The sequence below is a fragment of the Eulemur rufifrons genome, chromosome 9 (assembly GCF_041146395.1).
Source record: "Eulemur rufifrons isolate Redbay chromosome 9, OSU_ERuf_1, whole genome shotgun sequence".
Lineage (NCBI taxonomy): Eukaryota > Metazoa > Chordata > Mammalia > Primates > Lemuridae > Eulemur > Eulemur rufifrons.
Genome location: NC_090991.1, coordinates 42356432 through 42382493, shown reverse-complemented (window position 1 = coordinate 42382493; position 26062 = coordinate 42356432). Strand labels below are relative to the sequence as shown.

General features: G+C 37.3%; 1 protein-coding gene and 1 non-coding gene across 3 annotated transcripts in view; both read right to left on the bottom strand.

Moving 5' to 3' along the window:
• TLK2 (tousled like kinase 2) overlaps positions 1-26062 on the bottom strand; it is a 103101-nt gene that overhangs the window by 14127 nt on the left and 62912 nt on the right. For both annotated transcript variants that reach the window (XM_069481590.1, XM_069481591.1), the window contains 7 exons: positions 23895-24031; positions 17862-18014; positions 13810-13876; positions 11763-11860; positions 9936-10017; positions 5633-5724; positions 1391-1480 (listed from right to left, as the gene is read on the bottom strand). In XM_069481590.1, coding sequence (XP_069337691.1) covers positions 1391-1480; positions 5633-5724; positions 9936-10017; positions 11763-11860; positions 13810-13876; positions 17862-18014; positions 23895-24031 — 719 coding nt within the window. The remainder of the gene's footprint in view (positions 1-1390; positions 1481-5632; positions 5725-9935; positions 10018-11762; positions 11861-13809; positions 13877-17861; positions 18015-23894; positions 24032-26062) is intronic.
• On the bottom strand, positions 25355-25518 carry LOC138392815 (U1 spliceosomal RNA). Its single transcript, XR_011235081.1, has one exon. It is a non-coding gene; the product is annotated as a U1 spliceosomal RNA (small nuclear RNA).

The following is a 26062-nucleotide window of genomic DNA, read 5'->3' as shown; positions in this document are numbered from 1 at the left end:
GGTCTCCTTTTGGGGTCATTTCCAAATGTGGTCTGGCTGTCTGTGTAGCCATCTCTGAGACAGCTGGTGGCTAGAACAGACCACAACTCCTAGAATCACCCTGGGAGAAGCTGAGGGGAACCTAGAGACCAAAATTAGGATATGCTCTCCTGATTTAGTCTGGACTCTATAGAGAAACATTCCCAAATGCTGAAATATATCCAGCTAAACTGCTGGGTAAACCCAGAGGCTCTAGAGCTTACCTATACCAGGTAACAAAATATAATAATGCCCAAAATTACTGAAGATCTTAGACAAGTCATTTAATTTCTCTAGTCCCTCAAATCCACCTATATAAAATGAGAAGACTGGACTCTAAGATCCCTTTCAATTCTAACATCCTATAAGCCTATGAACCTGTATCTCAACATGTGGCATTGAGCTCTATCTTCATTTGTACCACATTCACTGTTTTGTTCTGGAATAAAATCACATTGCTAGTACTTTTTTAAAAGGCCTGTCAGTTTCATCAGAGGCTCTGGGGTGGAAAAGAAACTCTCTTGAACAGTCTACACTCACTGCTGCACATCAAGTGGCATGTTGGCACCAACTTGTGCCAGTTACCAAGAGCTGACTGTTAAATTTTCAAGAATTTTGTGAGCTGGTTAATAAACCATTGGACAAATGGATAATGTGTAGAATATACAACAGAATATTATTCAGCCATAAAAAGGAATGAAGTACTGATACATGCTACAAGGATGAACCTTGAAAACACTGTGCTAAATTAAAGAAGCCAGTCACAAAAGTGCACATACTATATGATTCTATTCATATGGAAGTCCGGAATAGAAAATCTATAGAGATAAAACAGCAGTGATTGCTTAGGGCTGTGGGAGAGGGATAGGAGTGGTGGAATAGAGGGATAATAGTAAAAGATACAGAGTTTCTTTTGAGGTGGTGAAAATATTCTAAAATTGGCTCTGGTGGTTGCCTATATCTCTGAATATACTATTAATAAAAACCAGTGAATTATGTACTTTAAATGAGTGAATCATATAGTATGTGAATTATAATTCAATAAAGCTTTAAAAAAACAGTTGGTAGCTCAAAACTGGACACAGTGGGAGTATCTATACCATGGAAATTGGCAAACACTACAATGAACTCTGTCTCTCTCCACATCAAGCTAGTTGTTAAACATTTACCAGCATACAAGTGCATATGTCCTTTGGCCTAGGACGATGTCTTACTAACCCAACTCTGAATTTATAATCACTTTCCCGTAAATTAATATATTTGGTTCCCTCAGAGGCTATTTCCTTGACCTGGATTTATGCTCTATTCCATGCATAGTCGACATTGCAAGAAAATAATATTAACTGCTAAGGTAAAATGGCATAGCACTTACGAGTCAGTATCCAGTGAAAAGTAATCATATAGCTTAACTATTCTGGGATGATCCAGTTCTTTGTGAATCCGGTATTCCCTACATGCATGCCTGCAAACAAAATGGAAAATTAGCAAGAAGGTATTTTGGCCTGCCTTTTCCAACTCTTCAAAGACACTCCTAAGTGTTCATTTCTCTACTGTTTCCACGTGTTCACGCCATTCAGGTCCATCTGGTCCCCTATTCTGATTTCTCTCTTTACTCATCCCATTTTCTCTATTGATGTCTATCAAGCTACTGAGAAAAAAGTGGGTGCTCAAAAATTTTTTTTTTTTGAGACAAGGTCTCACTCTGTCGTCTAGTCTAGAATGTGGTGGTGTGATCAAAGCTCAGTGCAATTTCAAACTCCTGGGCTCAAGTCATCCTCCTGCCTCAGCCTCCCAAGTAGCTGGGATTCCAGACACATGCCACAACGTCAGGCTAATTTTTCTACTATTTATACAGATGGGGTCTCACTATGTTGCTCAGGCTGGTTTCAAACTCCTGGCGTAGGAATATAGTAGGCTATACTATCTAGATCTGTCCAAGTATGTTCTATGATGTTCACACAATGATGAAATCGTCTAATAACACATTCTTAGAACATATCCCCATCATTAAGCAACTTAAGACTGTATATGTATTATTATCTTGTTTTTTAGTACTTTTCTAGTTTAAAATAATTTAATAAGATTAGGAACAAAAATGTACTATATAATCTGACATAGTCACATATTCAATTTTAAAAGAATAATAGAACATGTTTATGCAATATAATTACCAATAATTTTTCAAGTATTTAGTTAACACTTACAAAGAGAATAACTGGAAACTATTATATTTTAAGCAATCCAGCACCATTTGGTTTGGAATGTTTTGTTATAAGGCAAAAGTTAGAAAAGAAAAACTTTACATAGCACAGTAAAATAAAACTTTAAAAAAAGTGACATTTTCTGAAACCAGTATACTCCACTATATCAAAAATACACAGAAAGTACTCAACTGAAGAAAAGCTGACGAAAATATTCTGGGAAAGGGGGGGCACAGAGGAACAGGAATCTAAACGTAATTACGTATGTTTTTTTCCCCAATGAAAACTGTTTGGGCTTATTTTTCAAGTTGCCACTTTTGGCCATTTTTTCTTCTGATGCTCATTTCATCATCTTTATGCTTTTCTGAAAAGACTTGCCAAGATTCAGGCAGAGCAGTGTTAGACACACTACACACACTACACTGGGAACCCAGAAACCTGTCTCCTAGTTCTCTGTGAGTTCACCGCTCTGAGCTTCTGTTTCATCACTAGACTGGAAATTTAGAAGTGTGCCTCGTGCAGACACTGAGCAAATGTAGCCTTGGCCCAAGCCCCCATTCCACCCAAAGTAGCTCCATACTTGTCTTTTTTTTTTTTTTAATATCAAGATTCCATGTAATACTAAAATTGACTAAATAAAGGTGTTCTCTGTTTTAAAAAAAAAAAGTTTAGAAACCTATGGACTAAACAGATCACTGTTCAAGTCATTTCTCACCCTAAAATGCTATAAATCTATAGTTCCCTACCCTTTTGCTTTAACTTCTTGATTTTGTGCTTTTCAGAGTAGAGACCAATTTCTCTGTCAAGGTACAAAAATAGAAGAAACTAAAAGAGGCAAAAATTAAGAGTCAAAGTGCCATACAAAGCTCTTGCCAATGAAGGAAATTTGCAGAGAGTCCCTGAAAATGCTCCTTTAAGCCCCACTCTGTCACTTCATCAGCAAGGCAGTGGCTGAGCCCCGTTCAACTTTCAATTTAGCATTAATGCACTAAAAATAGAGACTTTAATAAGAAACTGGAACTGTCGAAAGTATCTTTTATGCTCTTGGATATATATTCATAAGTGGATATACTTAGACTTTCTAAATGCTTGCTTTTATCTTAGAAAATGAGAATGTGAGTACCATACAAGAGCATACTAATTCAGATATAAATTATTTCTGCAGATAGCTTTACATGAAATTTTTCCTACTGTAGAATTCAATATTACTTGGGGGAATTAAATCTAGTAAAACTTATTAGTGTTTTCTTAATGTAAAAGTAATACAATCAGTTTTCATTTGTCGGGGAAGAAAGAAAAAAAGGGGCTGAACAAAACTCAAAATTCAATGAAACGACACCTTTTTATTTATTTTTTGAGTCTTTCCTTTTTTACCCACATAAATGTCTTGATTCCAGATGGGACTGAGAAGTCATCCTCCAGAACAGAAAAGCAATTAATAGATCTTACTAAAACCTTACAGGGCTACAGCATTTTCATATTTCATAATGTTGTAACACCGAAGTACACTACTTTTTAGTTTAATACTAAATTTTTAAAACACTCATCAAAATCTGTTATGTGCTTGATATAAGCCTCCTTTAAATTCAAAGAAGTTAATGACATTTTGCCAATTCACCATTATCTGTAGCCTGAAATTCATCAATATGATTTCCTATAACTTAGAAATCAAACTCTTCCAAAGAAAAGTGGAGGTGTTTAAGAATTTTCCCCCAAGCAGAATGGAGATCACAAGAGCTTTGCATACACACCCTTCCCAGTGTGTCTGCCCAGTGGGACATGGCCCCTGCCCAGATGGTTCGGGCACCAAGGCTCCCACTCTGATGAGGAACAAAGAGTAGAAAGCAACTACTGCCAGGCTGCAGGTGGACCGGCAAAGAGCTTCACTTGCTGTCTGGTAGGTAGAGAAATGTGAGAAAGACACCCAAACCATACCCACCAGGACTCAAACTCCTTGCCAACTGTGTGTGTCAAGGAGGTACTTCAATTCCTCCCTGCTTCAAAAGGCTAGGCAAAATATATATAAATCTCAGCAGAGGAACTATGTTCTCAAGGTCGACCAAGGTTGGTCTCTAGAAGGCATTTTTAAAGAGAAGCATGTACTGGTCCAATGCCCTTAGGCACGCCTACAGTCTCAATACAACAGGCAACAGGGACACTGCTCATTTATAACTGGGCAGAGCAACATGTGGTTTCCTTCTCTGAAGTGCTCCTGGCATTCACTGCTGCGTGCCATTCATCCCTACACATCAAATGACGGGAATGTTCTTATAATAATGTCACTGTTCCTCAGGAGCATCTGGACTGCAGCTGCCTGTCACCTAAGATACATACGCAGGGTGCCACGCATCATCCCCTTTCCTAACTCTGCTAAGCCTTATTTAATACCACAGGAACCATCTATTCTTCAGTGCCACTGCCAATGTATCTGAAACAGAACGAGTTCCTGGGTTCCTGATGAACAACAGGTATAGAGCAAGAGTTGCCGTGGTCCAGGTTAGAAACCAACTAAAAGGCTACTTCAAAGTCCACTATTTTTTTTCCCTCCAATGTATTATTTATATGGGAAAAAAAAAAACAACAACAAGATTTCCTTTACAGAAAAGAGGTGTTTGTTTCTATCAAAAAGGGTTTGTCTCTTCCTTTCAATGACAGGAACTGTACCAACCGTACCAACAAGGAAACAGAACTAAGCCCAATGGGGAAGCTAACAGTAAATTAAGTCTGCATGGCTCCAAAGCACATGAGTCATGAACTCCAATGTTCTGAAGCTCAAGGAGGATATAGATGAAACCTGATGTTAGTGGAACAAAACAATTCACAGCTGTGCATGTAATAACCATGCTAAAGAAACCACCCTCCCCCCGCCAACTACAGATGAGGACTGCCACTGTGGCATTCTAAAGATAGGCAAACACAGCAAGTGGGACACTGAAGACCGAGAACTCTGAGATGGGCAGACTGTGACAGGGAGGAGAGCACAGCACTGACTGACAGGCTGAACATGTCAGACAGGTACCACCAAGGTGCACCCCAGTCTCCTCCATATGGAAATGACATTAAGTAACAGAAAGCTCCCCTGGGTCTGGTTTCTACAGACAAGCAAGAGTGATTTCTGAAGCTTTACTTGTTTATTGTAGCTATTTTCATGATAGAAGGGGAGGTTAAGAGCACGGGTTTTGGATTAAAGGAAGTCTGGATTTAAATACCAGTTCAGTCACTTCTTGAAAGTTACCCAAATTCTGTACGCATCAGTTTCCTCATCAGTTAACACTGAGAGTATTCATTCTCCTAGGGCAGTTATGAGGATTAAATAAAACAACATCCAACAATGCATGTGAAGCTCTTAGCACAATGCTCAAATTACAGGTATTATTAAATTATGAAAAATCAGACACTTTGGTATCACTTACTTGTGATAATTCTCCTTTTTCTCATCTCTCCAGTTTTTATTTAACTGGTGAATTTTCACAGCTACATATCTTTGCTCTGTTAGATCAAATGCCTATAAAGAAATAGAATACGTTATATTTTGGATAAATGCTAACAAGAATTACAGGCAACTGGCTTGAAGCTTCTATTTAACAGATAACATAATGAAAGTCCAAAATGCATTATTAAATAAAAACACACCAAAGACAACACATCACATACTTGTTTCAGTGTTGCAATCATCTTCTTGAAACTTGTGATTAGATAATTTAGAAGTCTCCAGACACACTGGCACCAGGGGGTTTAGAACATAAAGCCAAGCATATACCACAAACGGAAAGACAGCCCTGCCTTAACAGTCATTTCCCAACAATTCTCTTTCTGGACACCATCTATTCCCATTTGGGACCTTCCTCCCTTAGGATGTCTCTTGTCTCTCAGCTGAAACTAGGACTTTACATGCTTCAAGTCCTGCCACTTTTGAAATCCTAGGGACACAACTGCCTGCCTGCTGGAGAAAACAACCCCTTAGGATATGCCTCTTTGGTTATGACTGTTTACAAAATCACACTGTAATTTAGTTTATTGTGTTTATTATTATAAAATAAAATATATATTTATATATCATAAAGTAAAAACAGAATCAAAAACAAAAAAACAGCCCTGCCTTTAGTCCCACCCCATTTACCTATATGCTGGGTAAATGAAAAGCAGTTTTTAATCCCAACAAAATATGAAGTTAGTCACACCAAGTTACTTCTCTAGCACTGTCCAGAGAAAGGGACAGGCCTTCCCCAAACACTATCACTGCTGGCAAGTCCTGCATGAGCTAGGCAGTGCATGGGGTAAAAAAGGTAACAGATGGATATTTCAGGAAGCTGGGTGTAAAGCACAATTTGATAAAGTAATATTTTAATACAATAGGAGACTTCACCTACACAAAAGAATTTATTGTTTTAAAGAGATTAAATTCACTTAAAAACCAAGAAGTATAGGCAAAAATAAAAAAACAAAATAAAAATTAGAAAACATATTTATTGGGGAGCTCTTATAGAATGATTAGTTTTTCTTAGTTTGTGAATTCAGATAAAAAGCTTACTACTTCAGTTCCAATACCGCTACCACCCATCCGCCAGTTTCTACAAATGTACAAGCCGATGAAGGCAGCGGGTGCAAGGCACTGCTGAACTGTGGTAATCACTGCTTTACAGATCTTTCCAAACATAAGCTCCTCTAGGTATGGATTCTATGTAAAAGAGGGCTGCTTATAAAATAGAGAAACTTCTCACTTATACTCCATTAAAACCAGTATGTTTTAAAAGTATAAAAACCACTCAATTCAGATATAACTTAGTTCACAGAAATGGAAACTTTTGTGCCCTATTTTTCTTACAGAATCTGATGTTCACCTGTGAGCATGTACACCACCATGGCTTCAGAGTAGAAAACGACTTTAAGCCATTAAAAACGAGATTAAATACAACCTGATTTATAAGAGCACTAATGCTATCAAGTGTCATTCTCTCCAACTACCACACTGTAGTATTAATCCAAGACATTGTGACGCACCATAGACTGAGTGGAGAGCAGCAAAAGAATAATTACATTAAATGTACATATCATTGTAAGAAACATCTAGATTTCAGAAATATTAAAATGTTTAAAGAAATATGATTGGGGCCGGGCGCAGTGGCTCATGCCTGTAATCCTAGTACTCTGGGAGGCCGAGACAGGTGGATCATTTGAGCTCAGGAGTTCGAGACCAGCCTGAGCAAGAGTGAGACCCCATCTCTACTAAAAAAAAATAGAAAGAAATTATCTAGACAACTGAAAATATATAGGCAAAAAAAAAAAAAAATTAGCCAGGCATGGTGGCACATGCCTGTAGTCCCAGTTACTCGGGAGGCTGAGGCAGGAGGATCACTTGAGCCCAGGAATTTGAGGCTGCTGTGAGCTAGGCTGACACCACAGCACTCTAGCCTGGGCAACAGAGCAAGACTCTGTCTAAAAAAAAAAAAAAAAAAAAAAAAAGAAAAGAAATATGATTGGGAAAAATAGGATGATGAAACCACTAAAAGTTACTCAGAAGCGTCAAGAACCAATTTTGATGATTTTAAAAAAGGAACAATCCCACTTCTGGGTACACATCCAAAAAAATTGAAAGCAGGGTCTTCAAGTGATATTTGTATACCCAAGTTCTAAGCAGCACTATTCACAATAGCCAAGAGGTAGAAGCAAAACAAGTGTCCATCAATGGAGGAATGGATAAATAAAATGTGATACATACAACAGACTACTACTCAACTATAAAAAGGAAGGCAATCCTGTCACATGCTGTAACACTAATAAACCTTAAGGACATTATGCTAAGTCAAATAAGCTGGCCATAAAAAGATAAATACCACTTATATGAGGTATCTGAAAGTAGTCAAATTCACAGAAATGGAATGCAGAATGGTAGTTACCAACGGCTAGGAGGAGAGGGGAAAAAAAGGAAGTTGGTTAATGGCTATTGAGTTTCAGTTTTGCAAGATGAAAAAGTCCTGGAGATCTTTTCCCAACAATGTGAATATACTTTACCACTTTACTACTAAACATATACTTAAAAGTGGTTGGGATGCTTATCTATTTTTTTTAACACAATAAAAAAATTATAAAAAAAATAAAATAAGGATATGACTTAAGAATGAAAATAAATAAAAATGAAGGAAGCAGAAGTTAATGAAACAAAAAACAAACCAAACATAAATTTGATCAAAAGTATAAAGTTGATTCTTAGAAAAAAATTAATAACAACACTGATTAATCTCTAGCCTATCAATCAAGATAACAAAAAACAAGAGACATAAAAGTAAACATTTCACAAGAAAAGAGAAATAAATAACTATGGTATGGATGTTTTTTAAAATCTAGGTAAGATAGAAGATTTTCTAGAAAAATTAATTATCAAAATTCACTTAAGAAGGGGGAGAAAATCTGAATAGATCAATATTTGCAGAAGGAATTGAAAAGATAGTCAAATGTTTTCCACTAAATCAACACCTACCCAGGTGGTTTTTATAAGTCAGCTCTAACAAACTTTCAAGGAGCCAACAACTCCCAAGTAATACAAGGTTCTAGAGCACAGGAAAACTCATTCTAAGGAGCTAGGATAACTAAGACATCAAAGCTTGACAAAGCTGCCTGCACACAAAAGATGACTATGGCCAGCCGCACTTACGAGATTAAAAATATGAATAAAATACTGGAAAAATCAAAACCAGCAGGACACTAAAAATCTCAACACAGTTCTGGAAATGGACAGTGATAACAGTTGCACAACATTGTGAATGTATTTAATACCACTGAATTGTACACCTAAAAATGGTTAGAAAGGTAAATTTTACACATATATAAAATCACAGTAAAAATTGACATTAAAAAAAGAAAACAGTAGAGCTAGTTTTTACTGTTTTAATCTGAAATGAATACTATTTTACTCAAAAAATATCCCATGTATAACTGCATATGGGCATAGCATAAATCACCACAGTGAAGGCTATACCTTTGAAAAGAGGGAATTCCCACAGCTGCACAGTGAAGTTTAATAACCAATTATGCATTTAAAGCCAGGTGCTAGAAACATGTAGAGAAATTCAAGCAGAAGCAGGCAGTTTCTGGTGAACACATTATGCATCTATAGCTTTATTTAAAATTGGATGAATTACTTATTTGGTAAAAATTAACCTAGAGGCATGAAAGTCTGTACTTTGCAGGACCAACGGAAGCACTCTAAGCCAGGACAGTCTTTCAGAATGCCAGTGCTAGTAAACGCTCTTAGATGAGAAGTTTTTGGAAACAAAAAAAAGGTTTTCAAGTAAGAATAACTTTGACACACGTCTATTTTGTAAAAATAAAATAATGTATGTGTGTGTATATACATATGAGAATAAAGATAACACATGCTCATATCTAGCAAATGTGGCTGAGGCAGAAAAGTACATAACCAGAAAAAAAAAAAATCACTATAATTCTACCACCCAGAAATGAGTTATTGTTTTTCCTTCTTATTTTTTTAATCTATAACTATTTATTTTTGAAACTTGGAAACAGGGTAAAATACTGTATCCTGCTTAGTCATGTAAGTTTATTGGAAGCTGTTTTCCCAAAGATACAAATTTTTAAAGTTTCTGAATTTCAGCCACTAGATAACAACCCACAATTATCACCATTCTAAATGTTCTCCTAGTTGGTAATAGCCAGTAATTTAACCCTCAGTCCTTGTACTCAGTTCCTTATACTTACCTTGTAAACTTCACTGAAACCTCCTCTACCCAAAAGATGTAACAACAAATATCTGTCATTTAGTGTTGGATGATCTTTAAATCTGTAGAAACAAGGAATATGTAACATTCTGAGATCAAAGACTACACTCTTCCATATTTGCAAAATTCCCAAAATATTTAACACTACACACGATTATAGCTGCTGATGGTAGTTTGACAATTAATAACAATATAGTGAATTGTGAGCATAAAGTTACATAGTTCAAAGAGGAAGCATAATTACAATGAACAGCAATAGCTATAGAGCCCCAGGATATAGGTGCTAGTCTCTGTAGCCACATTGAACCTGTGACCTTTTTAGATTTCCCTCCCTTTCTGCCCAACTACAAACTGGGGGTAGATTAGACTAGGGATTTTCAAATTGTGCTACTTGGCTCCTCCAAATGATTCAAGAGCCACATGTTCGCACCATTTCAAAACTACATACAGTAAAATTCCAAAACATTTTATACTGCCTTAAAAACGGATTTACCAAGTGAGTTACAAGTTCTACGTGCATTCATTATTCTCTCTTTAAGACAGAAAGTCTATGATGTAACTGTGTTCCCCATATAAGATTTCACCTTGTGTTGTTTTCTAACAATATGACAAAGAAATGACAAATTCTGGCAAAAAATAATTTATAACTTTTTTTCAGAGACAGGATCTAGCTCTGTCACTCAGGTTGGAGTGCAGGGGCACAATCATAGCTCACTGCAGCCTCAAACTCCTGGGCTCAAGTGATCGTCCTGCCTCGACCTCCCAAATAGTTAGGACTATAGGCATGAGCCACTGAACCTGACTAAAAATACACTTTAAAATATTTTTACCTAGTTCCTGATCTTAAACAGCCCCATTATTACCTTTAAATTATTGTGATTTTAAGAAACCAGCATGCCTGTGGGGAGAGATGCATTACTGCATGGTGGTTTGGATCAGAAAGATCCAAGTTTGACTCTTTGTTTGGTCACATTAGTTATGAGTCCCTGCTCAAGTTAACTTAATTTCAATAAGCTTGTATAGTGATCAATGTATTGAAGGTGACTGAGTTATCGGGAGCATTAAATGAGAAACGTAAAGGCCCTTTACCTTTAGCACCACGCCTGATACACAGAGAGTGCTCAGTAAATGAGAACTGCTGTTGTCTTCCACTTTACAGAAAGAAAGGTCCATGGCTCACATTAGCCAAACAAAAATACATAAGCTGTGGCTACGTGAAAAAATGTTTCAGAGTCAGAAAAATGTGGGAAAGAACAGATTACTTATGAAAGGGCTTTCCCACTGGCGGCTACTTTTTCCAGTTTCAGTCCCTTAGATGACTTATAAACAAAAGTGGGTGTTAATCTACAATTAATGTGATGAACTTTAGGGTTTTACTTAAAATGTCAACACCTGAATGGCCCTTAAAGGTCATTCAGAAACTGAGTGTCATCTCATCCCAATATTCTTTCCACAATTTCACACTGGTGAACCAAGATTCCCTTTCTTAAAGCTCTATAGTTAAATCTGAACATGCAGTGTGTATCAATCATTTAAGATTGCAAAGCCATATTGTCTTGGGTGACTTCCATTCATGTAAAAACGTTGTATGTATACAAATATAATATACTTAATAAATTTTTTATATATAACCCAAAGTAAATCATAATCTAGTTCATAAAACTGTATTATACCCTATAAAAGAGATAAATACACTGTGGAATCATTTACCAAATTTATATTAAGCAAAAGCATCATTCTATACCATTTAATTCATGTCATTAGGTGCTCAGTAATCTCCAATCCAATAAACCCCCAAGTTGCTTACTGTGAATTATCTTCATTATGTATCCTTTTTAGTTCCCTGATATGTAGATTTCTAACCCTTTCTAGCCTTTCCAGCTCTGCCTGGATCTCTGCTTCCTCCTAAAGTGAAAAGGAAAGAAACAGTTCAGAATACAGAAAACTTTACCTTTTCAGAGTCTCATTTCAAAAACAACAGAAATTCTCTGTGAAAAGTTAAAGGAAGATGCTTTGCATTGAAAAAGATTTGTTTTTAAGAACTAGAATTTTAATTATAAAAATAAACCCATAGAAAGCAATAAAATCCAAACCATACAGAGGAGCACAGTGGGAAAAGTAAAAGTTCTATACCGTCTTCCTCCCTCCTTTCCATGCCCAATTCCCCCGCTATAACCACTGTTAAGTTTCTTGTCTAAGTTTTTAGAAATGTTTTGTGTATATAAACATAGGTATGCAAACATTTTTTACAAAAATCAGGTTCCCCTGTGAACATGCAGTGTATACCAATTATATAAGATTGCACAGCTATATTGTTTTAGTTTTTTTATTTTTTGAGACAGAGTCTCATTTTGTTGCCCGGGCTAGAGTGAGTGCCGTGGCATCAGCCTAGCTCACAGCAACCTCACACTCCTGGGCTTAAGCGATCCTACTGCCTCAGCCTCCCAAGTAGCTGGGACTACAGGCATGCGCCACTCTGCCCTACTAATTTTTTATATATATATATATATATATATATATATATATTTTTAGTTGGCCAGATAATTTCTTTCTATTTTTAGTAGAGACGGCGTCTCGCTCTTGCTCAGGCTGGTCTTGAACTCCTGACCTCAAGCGATCCACCTGTCTCGGCCTCCTAGAGTGCTAGGATTACAGGCGTGAGCCACCACGCCCAGCCTACCACAGCTATATTGTTTTAGTGACCTCCACTCGTGTAAAAATGCTGTACGTATACAAATATAACATACTTAATAAATTTAATATTTATATATAAACCAAAGTAAATCATAATCTTGTTCATAAAACTGTATTATGCCCTACAAAAGAGATAAATACACTGTGGAATCATTTACCAAATTTATATTAAGCAAAAACATCATGGATTGTACTTGATTCCTTAAGTTCTACTTCTACTTATTTAACAAGATCTGAGAACCCAGCAGGAAAAAAATATGAAAACCAATATATGAAATAACACACACCACGCCCCCAAATAGCAGTTTAGTAATTCCTTACTGACCGCCATCACCATAAACAGCATCCACCAATAACATATGGGCTGCTGAATTTAAAAGCTGAGGCAATCGGCTGGGCGAGGCAGCTCATGCCTATAAATCCTAGTACTCTGGGAGGCCAAGGCAGGGGGATAGCTTGAGCTCAGGAGTTTGAGACCAGCCTCAGCAAGAACGAGAACCCGCCTCTCCCAAAAATGGAAAAAGTCAGGCGTTGTGGCATGCGCCTATAGTCCCAGCTACTTGGGAGGCTGAGGCAGAGGATCGCTTGAGCCCAGTAGTTTGAGGTTGCTGTGTGTCAGGCTGACACCACAGTGTGCTACTCAGGGCAACAGAACGAGACTCTGTCTCAAAGAAAAAAAAAAATGCTGGGCAATCTACATCTAAGACAGCTCAGTGAACATCACCAATAACAAATTCTATGTTAGATGCCTTTGGTTTGAATATGGTTGGCATAGGATCTCTTTTTAGCTAGTTTAGGCAAGAAAGAAGAGTGTGTGATTTCAAATATCACAAGTCTTATCATCAATCTCAGAACCATCTGCTCTTGTTGTATATTTAATTTTTATTCTAATGATAACCACTTTGGAAGCCTTAGAATGTGTACAGAATTATCTACCAATTATCATTGGGGTTAAAAATACTCTGATTGGGTTGTTGGAACTCACTTGAAAATTTAAAAGACATGAGTTCCACCATTAGACTGCAAGATATGACGGTGAGAACAGCTGCTCAAGATTTCTGCAGCTATGTGAAACTACTGTTACTTTTGCCAAATAGCTTCTACAACAAATGTAAATTAGAGATCACCTTTCTTCAGACAGATTTTCTCATTATACTTACCTTTTTAAGATGACCTAATCTGAGTTTGAAAATTTCTTCTTGTTCATGGTATTCTGCTAATGTTAACCTGAAAAATAATGGTGGATATTTTAGTAAATTATTTGAATTCATAGCATGCCGATTTAAAGAGAAATGCCCAAGTTTACCATTAGGTATATTCAGTCTCATAGTTAAAATGACTAAAAAATTGGTTATTTTGCAGTCCACTGACAAGAAAAAACTTTTGTGATTTATCAGATGTGATGTAAAGGAAGGACTTCAAAACCAGAAGTCTAATTTTTTATGAAAAAAAAAAAAAAAAGCCGGCCGGGCGCGGTGGCTCACGCCTGTAATCCTAGCACTCTGGGAGGCCGAGGCGGGTGGATCGCTTGAGGTCAGGAGTTCGAGACCAGCCTGAGCAAGAGCGAGACCCCGTCTCTACTAAAAATAGAAAGAAATTATCTGGCCAACTAAAATATATATAGAAAAAATTAGCCGGGCATGGTGGCGCATGCCTGTAGTCCCAGCTACTCGGGAGGCTGAGGCAGTAAGATCGCTTAAGCCCAGGAGTCTGAGGTTGCTGTGAGCTAGGCTGACGCCACGGCACTCACTCTAGCCCGGGCAACAGAGCGAGACTCTGTCTCAAAAAAAAAAAAAAAAAAAAAAAAAAAAGCCACATTTTTACATTGTTTATGAAGTTTTGTCCCAGACATTGTTCAGATAAAAGCCCATTAGTAGAGATAACCAAAAATTTTATGTCTAAAAAATTTTTCAACCGTAAAACAATAAGACAATCGATTAGATTATTCTTGATAACTCTTAAACTTTGATATTATAAAAAAAAAGAGAAAGACATAGCCCATAGGCAAATCAGAGTCTAGGATTTGGAGTCTGAGTACTAGCGTTCAAGGCACAACTAGGCCACTGGCCTTGCACAGGCAACTTTAATCTCTTAATTCAGTTTCCTGAAAATGCAGCAAATGATAATGCCTCTCTAACAAAGTATTGTGACTATTAAATAGGAATGTGAAAGGAATACTGAAAATCCTATTTGAACCAATTCTCAAAGGGCTGACTTGATGGATATTCACTCATTTAATGTTTCACCTACTCCAATCACATCCTTATATCTCAGGAATGAATAAGAAGTGCTATCCTAGTCCTCCATCTTTACCTTCTTCACATTCTAGAAGGACACACACATACTTGAATGTTTTAGACATTACTGTTTAGATATATTCTAAATAGCAGGAAAAAGAGGAAACACCAGGGAGGGGTACTAAACAAACAGAGCCTTTGAGATCTAACTCAAAGAAAATAGAAAAAATAAGAAACACATCCACTAGGGCTATTATGCTTATCTCCTCACAGTTGCAGAAATACCTACACCTATTACTACATTTCACACCAATAAAAAAACAGAGAAATAAAAAATCATGACTAAGAATTCTCTCTGCCTGCAACACGTCTAATAGGATAATGTAACTCACTCCAAGGTTCTAGAGGCCTGTTTTTGGCTTCTGGTCAAAGGAAAGAGCCAAATCCCAGATACTGTAATTAAAAACTAGACTGAAGGCGTTCCAGCTTGGATTTTACATAGGACTCCAGATGGCAACTACTTACTGACACTCTACTGGCCTAGACTGAATTCTAATTATTGATCTGTGGCAAAGAAACAACCAATGCCTTCTTTATCACTCCCAAGTCAGTGGTTTTGTGCACTAGGATTAAATAATTTTCAAGTAATATTAGAGAGAAAGTTTTCACAAAATAAACACAGGAGTCTTGAAAGAAAATAATGATCAGTTTAATTTGCCTGGAGAATCTTTCAGTCTGAGCTCCTACGTAGGACGTGTTGAAAGGAAATACTTAGACACTAGTTTTAAAACATTTGGAGTTATAAGAATGAAGATTTTTCTAAGCCTAGTTCCCTATGTATGCTTTTATCATTATAATTATTAATTATTGTAATTATTAATTGATCTGTTCATCTCCCCTAAAAATAAATTGTGAGTTCCTAAAGCTGGGGCTGTATTTTTTAGTTCTGTATTCTCAGACTATGGCCTAGCATAAAGCAAGCATTTTACCTAGACTTACTAACTGAATGCCAAGGAAAAGACTTCCCAACGCATCAGGTATGTATGGGGTGAGGATTGATGTTAAGCCGTCTTTCTCACTGGAATAAAGGAAGGTGCATTTCTGGGATGTCACGGACTTTTAACGATGGTGAGAGTATTTTTATACTTCAAGTGGATTATGGGTTAACGTGTTTTTCTGAACTGATACGAAACATAAAAAAGGCAAAAGATATATTAGTCAATAAGTTATATAATATTATACTTTTAATTTGCGGTTAACTTTGTATATGAAATTTACTTTCAATTAAAAGAGAAAGGAATGGAGGAGAGCATTTGTGCTCTAGTCAGTCTATCTCTCCTATACATGGTAGCCATGTAATAATTGTTGACTGACAGAAAAAGATGACTGCACTGTAATTAAGATACTGGTGTTTTCCTTAGGTTTCCAGAATAGGAAAAAATTTTGGAAAGGTCAAGATTTGGCTTATTAGGAAAATGTCCTTTTCCTAAAATAACAGCTATTTCTTTTTTCTTTTGCGGAAGGGTGGGCCCTTACTCCTAAGTTTGCGATTGTTAACTAAATGCTCTTCTGACCAGTAAAGAGCATTCTTCGATCTAAAATAGTAGCCAGGGGCCAGATGCAGTGGCTCATGCCTATAATCTTAGCACTTTGGGAGGCCAAGGAGGGAGGATCGCTTGAACCCAGGAGTTCCAAGACCAGCCTGAGCAACAAAGCAAGACCCTGTCTCTATAAAAAAATTTTTAAAAGTCAGCCAGGGCCGGGCGCAGTGGCTCACGCCTGTAATCCTAGCACTCTGGGAGGCCGAGGCGGGTGGATAGCTCAAGGTCAGGAGTTCGAGACCAGCCTGAGCAAGAGCGAGACCCCGTCTCTACTAAAAATAGAAAGAAATTATATGGACAACTAAATATACATATATAGAAAAAAATTAGCCGGGCATAGTGGTGCATGCCTGTAGTCCCAGCTACTCGGGAGGCTGAGGCAGGAGGATCCCTTGAGCTCCGGAGTTTGAGGTTGCTGTGAGCTAGGCTGACGCCATGGCACTCACTCTAGCCTGGGCAACAAAGTGAGACTCTGTCTCAAAAAAAAAAAAAAAAAAAAAAAAAAAAAAAAAAAAAGTCAGCCAGGCCTGGTGGCACACATCTGTAGTCCCAGCTACTTGGGAGGCTAAGGCGGGAGGATCACTTGAACCCAGAAGTCTGAGGCTGCAGTGAACTATACAATGATGCTACTGCACTCAAGCCTGAGTGGCAAAGTGAGACCCTGTCTCAAAAAAATTAATTAAAAAAACATAAAATAAAATAGTACCCAGGCAATCCCTATAATACAATACCAGTGTACCATAACCTAGAGACACATATAAGAAATAGTATCATTTCGAGACAACGCCATCTTATTTGTTAAAAGAGTAGCCAAAAGTCATGAGTCATGATGTCAAGTTAAGTGACATTACTTCTTCCCATCATTTGAAACTCCCTAAATAAGGAGCAGCACTAAGGCCAGGCACAGTGTAATCCCAGTGCTTTGGGAGGCCAAAGTGGGAGGATTGCTTGGGGCCAGAAGTTCAAGACCAGTCTGGGCAATAGCGAGACCCTGTCTCTACAAAAAATTTAAAAATCAGCCAGGTGTGGTGCACACCTGTAGCCTTAGCTACTCAGAAGGCTGACGCAGGACTGCTTGAGCCCAGGAGTTTGAAGCTGCAGTGAGCTATGACTGCACCATTGCACTCGACCATGGGCAACAGAGTAAGACTCTCTCTCTCTAAAAAATATTTAAATAAATAAATAAAGAGCAGGACTAAGAAGATTTTACATGGCTTTTACATGAGCTGAGCAAATCCATTAATATAAGTAAAAAGAAAGCTTAAACCAAAGTAACCTCCAGAACTAATAATTCTTTCCAGTGGCATTCAATAGGACATTGATATCTGAGGACAGGGTGTGGAGTCACAGAGTTCACATCAATAAAGAACATACGTTTCATTTTCAGCTCCATTGGTCTTGCTTTTCCGCTGTTTCTGCTCATTGGTTGCTGGAGGGGCCTGACCCATGGCAGGAGGTTTCCGCTTTGCTAACATTTTCCGTTGTCTTTCTATCTCCTCCCTCTGTGAATTTATCCTTTCCTGTTGCCTAGAGGTATAAAAGATGTTGCACAGAGAAAGAAAGTCAAAAAATTTTTTTTAACATAGCTATGGAACAAACAAAAATAACTTGTCACCTGAATATCTGATAAACTGCAGAAAAAGTAAACCCCCTTAAATCAAATAGAGATTTGATTTTAACCTCAGGTTGTATGGGCCAGATAATTGGTCATAGACTTTTTGTGGAATGAGTCTGTGCTTTAAGATACTAGTTATGATTATTTTCATAGTGGGAAAATGGGCAGAAAGGAACATATCAACTTTCTATTGTGACCTTATTTTCTGACTCAAAACGGACAATTTCATGATTCCTTTTTAACAGCAAAGAAAACAACTCTCTGGTAAAGATCTGTAATTAAGTAAGGAAAAAAAGGTATGAAATGTTCCAAGTTACTTTTGATTTTTTGTTCACATTAAAGCTTCCTCAATTTTATCTAGAAAGATATCAAGTTTGTAGGATGCTAAAGAAAGTAAATAAGATTTTCCTTTTAGGCCTATCATTTATTCTATTCTAAGTGAGCCATTACTACCCTACAAGTCATCCCCCATTCATTGATATGGTGACAACTAATGTAAGTTTTTAAAAAACAAACACACTCAGAGAAAGCACAATGAAGTCTCACAACTAGTTAAGAACTCCTTAGGGAATGATACATAAAATGAATTAGTATAAAACATATTTTATAGAAAGCAGAGTGGCTCACTCCTGTAATCCTAGCACTCTGGGAGGCTGAGGGGGGAGGATTGTTTGAATTCAGGAGTTTGAGACCAGCCTGAGCAAGAGCGAGAGCCCGTTTCTACTAAAAATAGAAAGAAATTAGCTAACAACTAAAAATATACAGAAAAAATTAGCCGGCATGGTGGCACATGCCTGTAGTCCCAGCTACTCGGGAGGCTGAGGCAGGAGGACTGCTTGAGCCCAGGAGTTGGAGGTTGCTGTGAGCTAGGCTGACGCCACGGCACTCTAGCCTGGGCAACAGAGTGAGACTCTGTCTCAAAAAAAAAAACCAAAGCCATATTTTATAAATCTTTAGATATCTAACACCACTACCATTAAAGTATTTTCTAATAAGATGTCTAATTTTTCTGTAATAAACTAGTTTACAAATTAAGAATCAATACAAATTCCATTATAAGAAAACCCCTTTCTCTCATATATCCTACCACCTAACAGATATTAAGGTTTATAGACTTGGTATATAAAAATACACCAAGATTTGAGATCAACCATTTAATAGACTAAAGTCTTTAAATCACCTAGTATAGCTGACAAATGCTAGCTCCCCTGCCTTTCTTTCTCTACTGTACTTCCTCCTCCGTCCCCATTTTCTTTTCTGCAACCAACCTTCATTTTTGCAGAATGATGAAATCTAACTTTTTTAAACCTATTCTCAAATGGAACCTATTCTACCCTCTTCCTTGAATGTTAGTTTAGACCTCATTCTGATTCAGTACAATATGTCTTTCTTGGAAGAATGCCAACCAGGAAAAAAAAAGAGGCTACGCCCTAAGGTAGATGTCCAGAATATAATTTATGCTACCCTATCTAGGAAGGCAACACTGTAAGCCTGGCTTCAAGATGAGCCAGGTCATTGATTAGACATCAACTTAACAGCAGAATAAAAATTTTAATTCAAGAGTTTTTTGTTTGCCTTAAAATTCTTTTAACTACCATTAGATATGCCTCCCCACCCTCATCTCACCCCCTAAAACATATACATAAAGTCAGCCCTCTGTATCCATGGATTCAGCCACCTACGGACTGAAAATATTCAAGAAAAAAAATGCATCTGAACATTCTGAAAGTAAGAGCTTGCTTGCTTGACAACGAAAGCTGATTTACCAAAGATCAAAGTTACATATTATAAAGATTCTCATATCAATTCTTAATGTTCTTGAAACTGTTTAGCTACTTATACTGAAGAATAAAAGAATAAAGAGAGTCTATCAGTTGTACTTCATTTAGATTTACTTTGGGAATACAAAGTCTGGACTATGTCAAAAACTATAACTTCTTTTGGAATAGGAATTGTGTCTTATCAACCTGTATAACCCCAAGCACATATGACGGTGCTTTTCATAGAGTTGATCCTTAAATGTTTCCTGTATACTATCAGTTTTAGAGAGTGCTTGCCCTTCAATACACACAGAAAGAGACTATTTGTTCTATCTTTTATAGAAGTATTGCTGACCCAAAAAATCCATCTCACTCAAATCTAAATAACTCTATTTAAAAAGCCACTGCCTGCAAAAGAAGCAATGCAATCAGTCTTAAGCACCATCATGGGTTGAATTGTGTCTTCCAAAAGATATGCTAAAGTCCTAATCCCCAGTACCTTAGAATATGATCTTATGTGGCAACAGGCTCATTGACGATGTCACTGGTTAAGATGGGGTCATACTGGAATAGGGTAGGCCCTTAATCCAATATGACTGGTATCCTTGTAAGAATAGGTGAGGAGACACAGAGACACATAGGGAGAAAACCATGTGAAGATGGAGGCAGAGACTAAAGGTATGCAGCGACAAGCCAAGGAATGCCTGGGGCTACTAAACCCCTGGAAGAGGAAAAGAAGGATGCTCCTGATAGGACCTTGACACACCCTGACCTTGATTTCAGACATCTAGACTCCTAACTGTGAGAGAACACATTTCTGTTGTTTTAAAGGTATTTTGTTACAGCAGCCCTAGGAAATGAATACAGGCACATTCAACAGCAAAGCTGTACTGCACTCTCTAACCATACAAGAAATAACTAGTAGGAGAGGTATTAAAAACAAAAAGCATCATTTTCAGACATAATTTTAACAAAAAAAAAAAAAAAAAAAAAACTTTTAGAAGTAATCTACAAAGAGCTTGTGATCATCCCAGATAAGAATTTTTAAAGATTCCCAGGATTTCATATATTCTGTATATACTGGAAAGTGTAAAACAGTATGGACTATCTAAAGGAGATCTGATGTTTATCAGAGCAACAAAATGCATTGTCTCATTATGGATGATGTGACTGAGAATCACACAGTTCACCATAAATTGCTTTAAGATGGGTACTGTAACTCTTTACAAATCAAAATAAACACCTAGACTAGCATTACAATGCTGTAAAGTTTAATTTGCCTCCTCTGATTATCCATATCTTTTTTTTTTTTTTTTTTTTTGAGACAGAGTCTCACTTTGTTGCCCGGGCTAGAGTGAGTGCCGTGGCATCAGCCTAGCTCACAGCAACCTCAAACTCCTGGGCTTAAGCGATCCTACTGCCTCAGCCTCCCGAGTGGCTGGGACTACAGACATGCACCACCATGCCCGGCTAATTTTTTCTCTATATATCTTTAGTTGTCCATATAATTTCTTTCTATTTTTAGTAGAGACGGGGTCTCGCTCTTGCTCAGGCTGGTCTCGAACTCCTGACCTCGAGCGATCCACCCGCCTCGGCCTCCCAGAGTGCTAGGATTACAGGCGTGAACCACCGAGCCTGGCCTGATTATCCATATCTTAAATGATCATAATTCTGTACATAGGTCAAAATCCATTACTTTAGTGTTGTTTATTTCAATATAAACAAAGTCTTAAGAATTTTTGTTGCCTTGCCATTGACCGCTTAAGGCTTATTTAAATAAAAAATCGTGTACTGAATAACACTAGTATTTAACATTACTTTCTCAGAACTATAAAATAAGCTACTTTTTCAACAGGTTCAAGCATACTTTGGAAAGCAAAAATTACTAATCTGGCTAAAATATATTACAAATTGGATAAAATTTTCCTATTACATAGTAAATCTTCTGTTTTAAGAAATTTAAAAATCACTCAAAAAAGAGCCAGGGAACAAAGTGAGAACAAAAGAACCATGTTGAGGCTCTTGTTGAGGCTATGTTTGAATTATAATTCAATTTTTAAATGTCTTGAGGTTTGCTATTCCCATAAAACCTAGTACTGCTATCTGACATTCGGATACCTCACCCAGCAATTACTTAAGATGTTTTGGAGTTTCTTATGTACATAATTGTCATTTGTGAAGTTATCAGATATAGTCTTCTATAACTAAAAAATTTCAATTTCTGTACTGAAGGAAAGGGAATTAATTTATTAAAGCAAAACTTTAGGAAATCAAATACCTATAATTAATAGACATCAGCAAGAAACAGCTCCCCAAGAGAAGAAATGGACATCTTACCATATATATGACTGAAAACCAGTAAACAGGTGCCATCTACCTAGAGGGCACAATCCTCGTCAGGGATCTCATTTAGTCCCAATTTCTCTGATCTGATGGCTCTACAGCAAAATCATCATTTTGTACTCTGTAACTGTGTAAGATTTCCAGAACCTTCTGGGAATAGGACTGCTTATGTAGTAAAAAGATAAAATACTGCTACTATCAGCAAAAACTTTAATCACTTCTTAAAACTAATTACTAATACACCTCTATACAAATCGACTATCTCTTTGAGTCAAAGTCTAAAAAACTGCCATGTAATGAGTGGCCACTAGTAGGAGCCACTAGGAGCCAGAGCATTAGATGGCTTTGGCCACTAAAGGGGATCTTAATTTTATCTTCTGATCCCATTCTAACAAATCTGGAAACTGGATAGCGTGTTACTTCCAGGGCAATTTGCACAGCTTGGTCAGGATGTTACCAGCTGGGTATCATACCTCCACGTTCACTACTGTTTACACTACCCGGGTACACCTCTGCTATCACCAGCCACCTACGCTTAGAGCACAGAGCGAATGCTGCTCTCAACCTCTGCTACCTGGCCTAGTTCAAAAATCTGTGCTTTTCTTCCAGGATATTCTTTGACTCGACAGCCTCTTCTTACACCAAAATACACATATCTGAGGACATCTGTGAAGCAAAAACATGCTTAAACTAAGTGGGAGATTAATGTTTCATATGTAAAATAAGGATTTACTAATGTGTACGTCAGAGATTGGTTTTAACACAAAATGTAAACAGCATCAATATTTGTACTTTTCTTTCAGGCATAAATTTGTTGTTTATGTTTCATTATTACTCAAAAGTAGTCTCACACTCCAATTCACTCAACAGGCTATTTTAGTAAGAAAAAGCAGGTAGGAAAGGCAGTCTATGGAATCTTCCAACACATTGTGATCTGGAGATCAAAAGTTTAAAGGCCCATGATTAATACTTCTACCTCACTCAGATGGAAATGATCTAATAAATCAAAACAAGATACATGAAAAGGTAGTACAACCTGAAGATACATACTTTTTCAAGTCCTGAACTAATAGTAGCTATGCACACAGTACGAATTTTAGAATTTTAAATATTAATTCCCTCCTTGGAATAAATACCCGAATGTTTCAACCCAAAAGTTATGATAAAGGCAAGGAATGCTCGATTTCAAGTTGCAGACAGGCACAGACAGGGGGGCTGGTTGCCACTGCCTTCAAGGAAGTGACTACTCTGATGACTGGACATTGTTTTCTTAGAGAGCCTCAGGGACATGTCCTATAAGGATCTTCTGTGGTTTTATTCTTCCTTAGGTCGCTACTCATTTCATTTTTCTGTGGATCCAGAATAAATGCTTAACAGACTCCTCATGAAAATCTATTTCATAATTTAAAAGATATCATCAAGTCAAACTCTAGATTTTTCTTCCTTAGCTTCAGCAACTCTGTTTCTTTTAAGTTTTAATGTAGAACTCATTTTTTATTCCTCTGATTACTTGTGTCATTTTTTTTTCAGGACTTTACTTCATTCCTTACATTTCTTTATACATGTGATAACTAAAAAACTAAAAGATGACTACCACTACTAGGATTATTAATGACTACAATTACAGAAAACTTTAACATATCCAAATTAACTTTTCAATGTGCCATTTAATTATGCCAATTCACTTACTTGATAAGGTTCTGGAAAGCATAACCATCTGTCCACTGTTCCGTAAAAGAGGCCCCATGTCGAACAGTAGTAAAATGGCCCAATCTCAAGCGGTCTTGCATGCTCTTATCTCTACATGCCATCTTCTCTTGTTTTGACTTAGGGGAAATAGACAAAAAAGGAATTCAATACCAATTAGCACGGAGAAATATACTTCCCAGAAACTAAAAGATTTAAGATTATTACAGAAAATACTGTTGAAAAACCACACATCATCTCAAAACAGTTAGTAACGACTCCTTGGATGACATACCTCCTGTCCAAACAAAGTAGACAGGATAGGATAACAAAAGAGCTGAAGGTTCTTCCTTGGTACAGTTTCTCCAATCTGCCTATCCTTTTTTATCTGAGAGTTCAACATCTCAATTTTGAACCACATCAATACCTAACTCCTAATCTGTTTCCCTATTTTCTGTTCATTCTTGATCTAATCTATTTTAGAGAATTGCTACTAATTGATCTTCTCAAAACACTACTCTGCACACTTCCAGTTTGATGCTCTAAACCATCCATGGCTCTTTGCTGCCAAACCCTGGATCTTAACATGAAAAAGTTCTCCACGAGCTGAAAGATTATGCCCACCTTCCTACGTAATTCTTATTCCAGAACACCTTATGTACTCCTGATTCCTGAGCATATCATTCATTCAACATATATTTATTAAAAACCAATTATATGCCAGGGACTGTAAGAGTGCTAAGAAAAGAACATGTGAAAAAACTGGTGTTCACAGCCCAGAGGGGGATATGTAACCACTGAATATATTAATTTAAAACTGTAAGCAAAAATTGTAATAAAGAACTTGAAGGAAAAGAACAAAGTACTGTGAGACAAGATCTCATGGTATAGCCCTACTTGAGATGTACTGTGTATTTTTAACCTACAGGCAATTTATACCTGCAGTTTTCCTTGACTAGCACACATTTTCCCTCTTCCTTGCAGCTTTCCTCAATTAGTCCCCTGCCCTTTATTTCCATTAGTGAATTTTTTTAGTATTTGAGACAAGGTCTCACTCTGTCGCCCTGACTAAAGTGCAGTGGTGTCATCATAGCTCACTGCAACCTCAAACTCCTGGGCTCAAGTGATCCCCCTGCTTCAGCTTCCTGAGTAGCTGGGACTATAGGTGCACACCACAATGCCTGGCTAATTTTTTTTTTGTTTTATTTTTTTTTTTTTAGAAACAAGGCCTCACTATGTAACCTAGGCTGGTCTCAAACTCCTGGCCTCAAGCGATCCTTCCACCTCAGCCTCCAGAGTAGTTGATATTACAGGTGCGAGCCACTGTGCCCGGTGTTGAGCATCTTTTCATATGTTGGCTATTTGCTTATTTTTATATAATTTACAGAACATCAGAAATCAAGAAATAGGGCTCCATAGAACACAGCAGCTTACAAAGTCTTATATTTGCAAACCGTGAATATTGGGGAAGAGCAAGACACAGTCCCCCTCCACCACAAATTACGCAGTCAACTTTTCCACATTTGGGGAAATCACAGGGGTCAGCGCCGCTGAGCTGCAATGAATAAGCCTTGCCCTGGGAAAATGATTTTAGTGACTACGGAAATCTCCCCTGCCAGGTAGGCGTTGCATATGTTTATATATTCTCCTGTTGTAAAATATCTGTTCGAGTCTTTTTTTTTTTTTTTTTGAGACAGGGTCTTGCTCTGTCACCCAGGCTAGAGTATAGTGGTGTCATCATAGCTCATTGCAACCTCAAACTTCTAGACTCAAGTGATACTTGCGCCTCAGCCTCCCAAGTAGCTGGGCCTACTGGTGCTCCCCACCATGCCCCAGCTAATTTTTTCTATTTTTAGTAGAAACAGGATCTCGCTCTTGCTCAGGCTGGTCTTAAACTGCTGACCTCAAGCAATCCTCCCACCTTGACCTCCCAAAATGCTAGGATTACAGGCATGAGCAACCTCACCTGGTATGTTCAAGTCTTTTGTTCATTTTTAATGAGTTGACTTTTTATTACTAAGTTATGGGAGTCTTCATGTATATTGAATACAAGTTCTTTGAGAGATAATATTGTGATATTTCCTCCCAATTTATGGTTACATTTTCATTTATGTTTTTGTCCATTTCAGCATGACATATCAGATAGTAAATAAATATCCCCTATTTAGAAA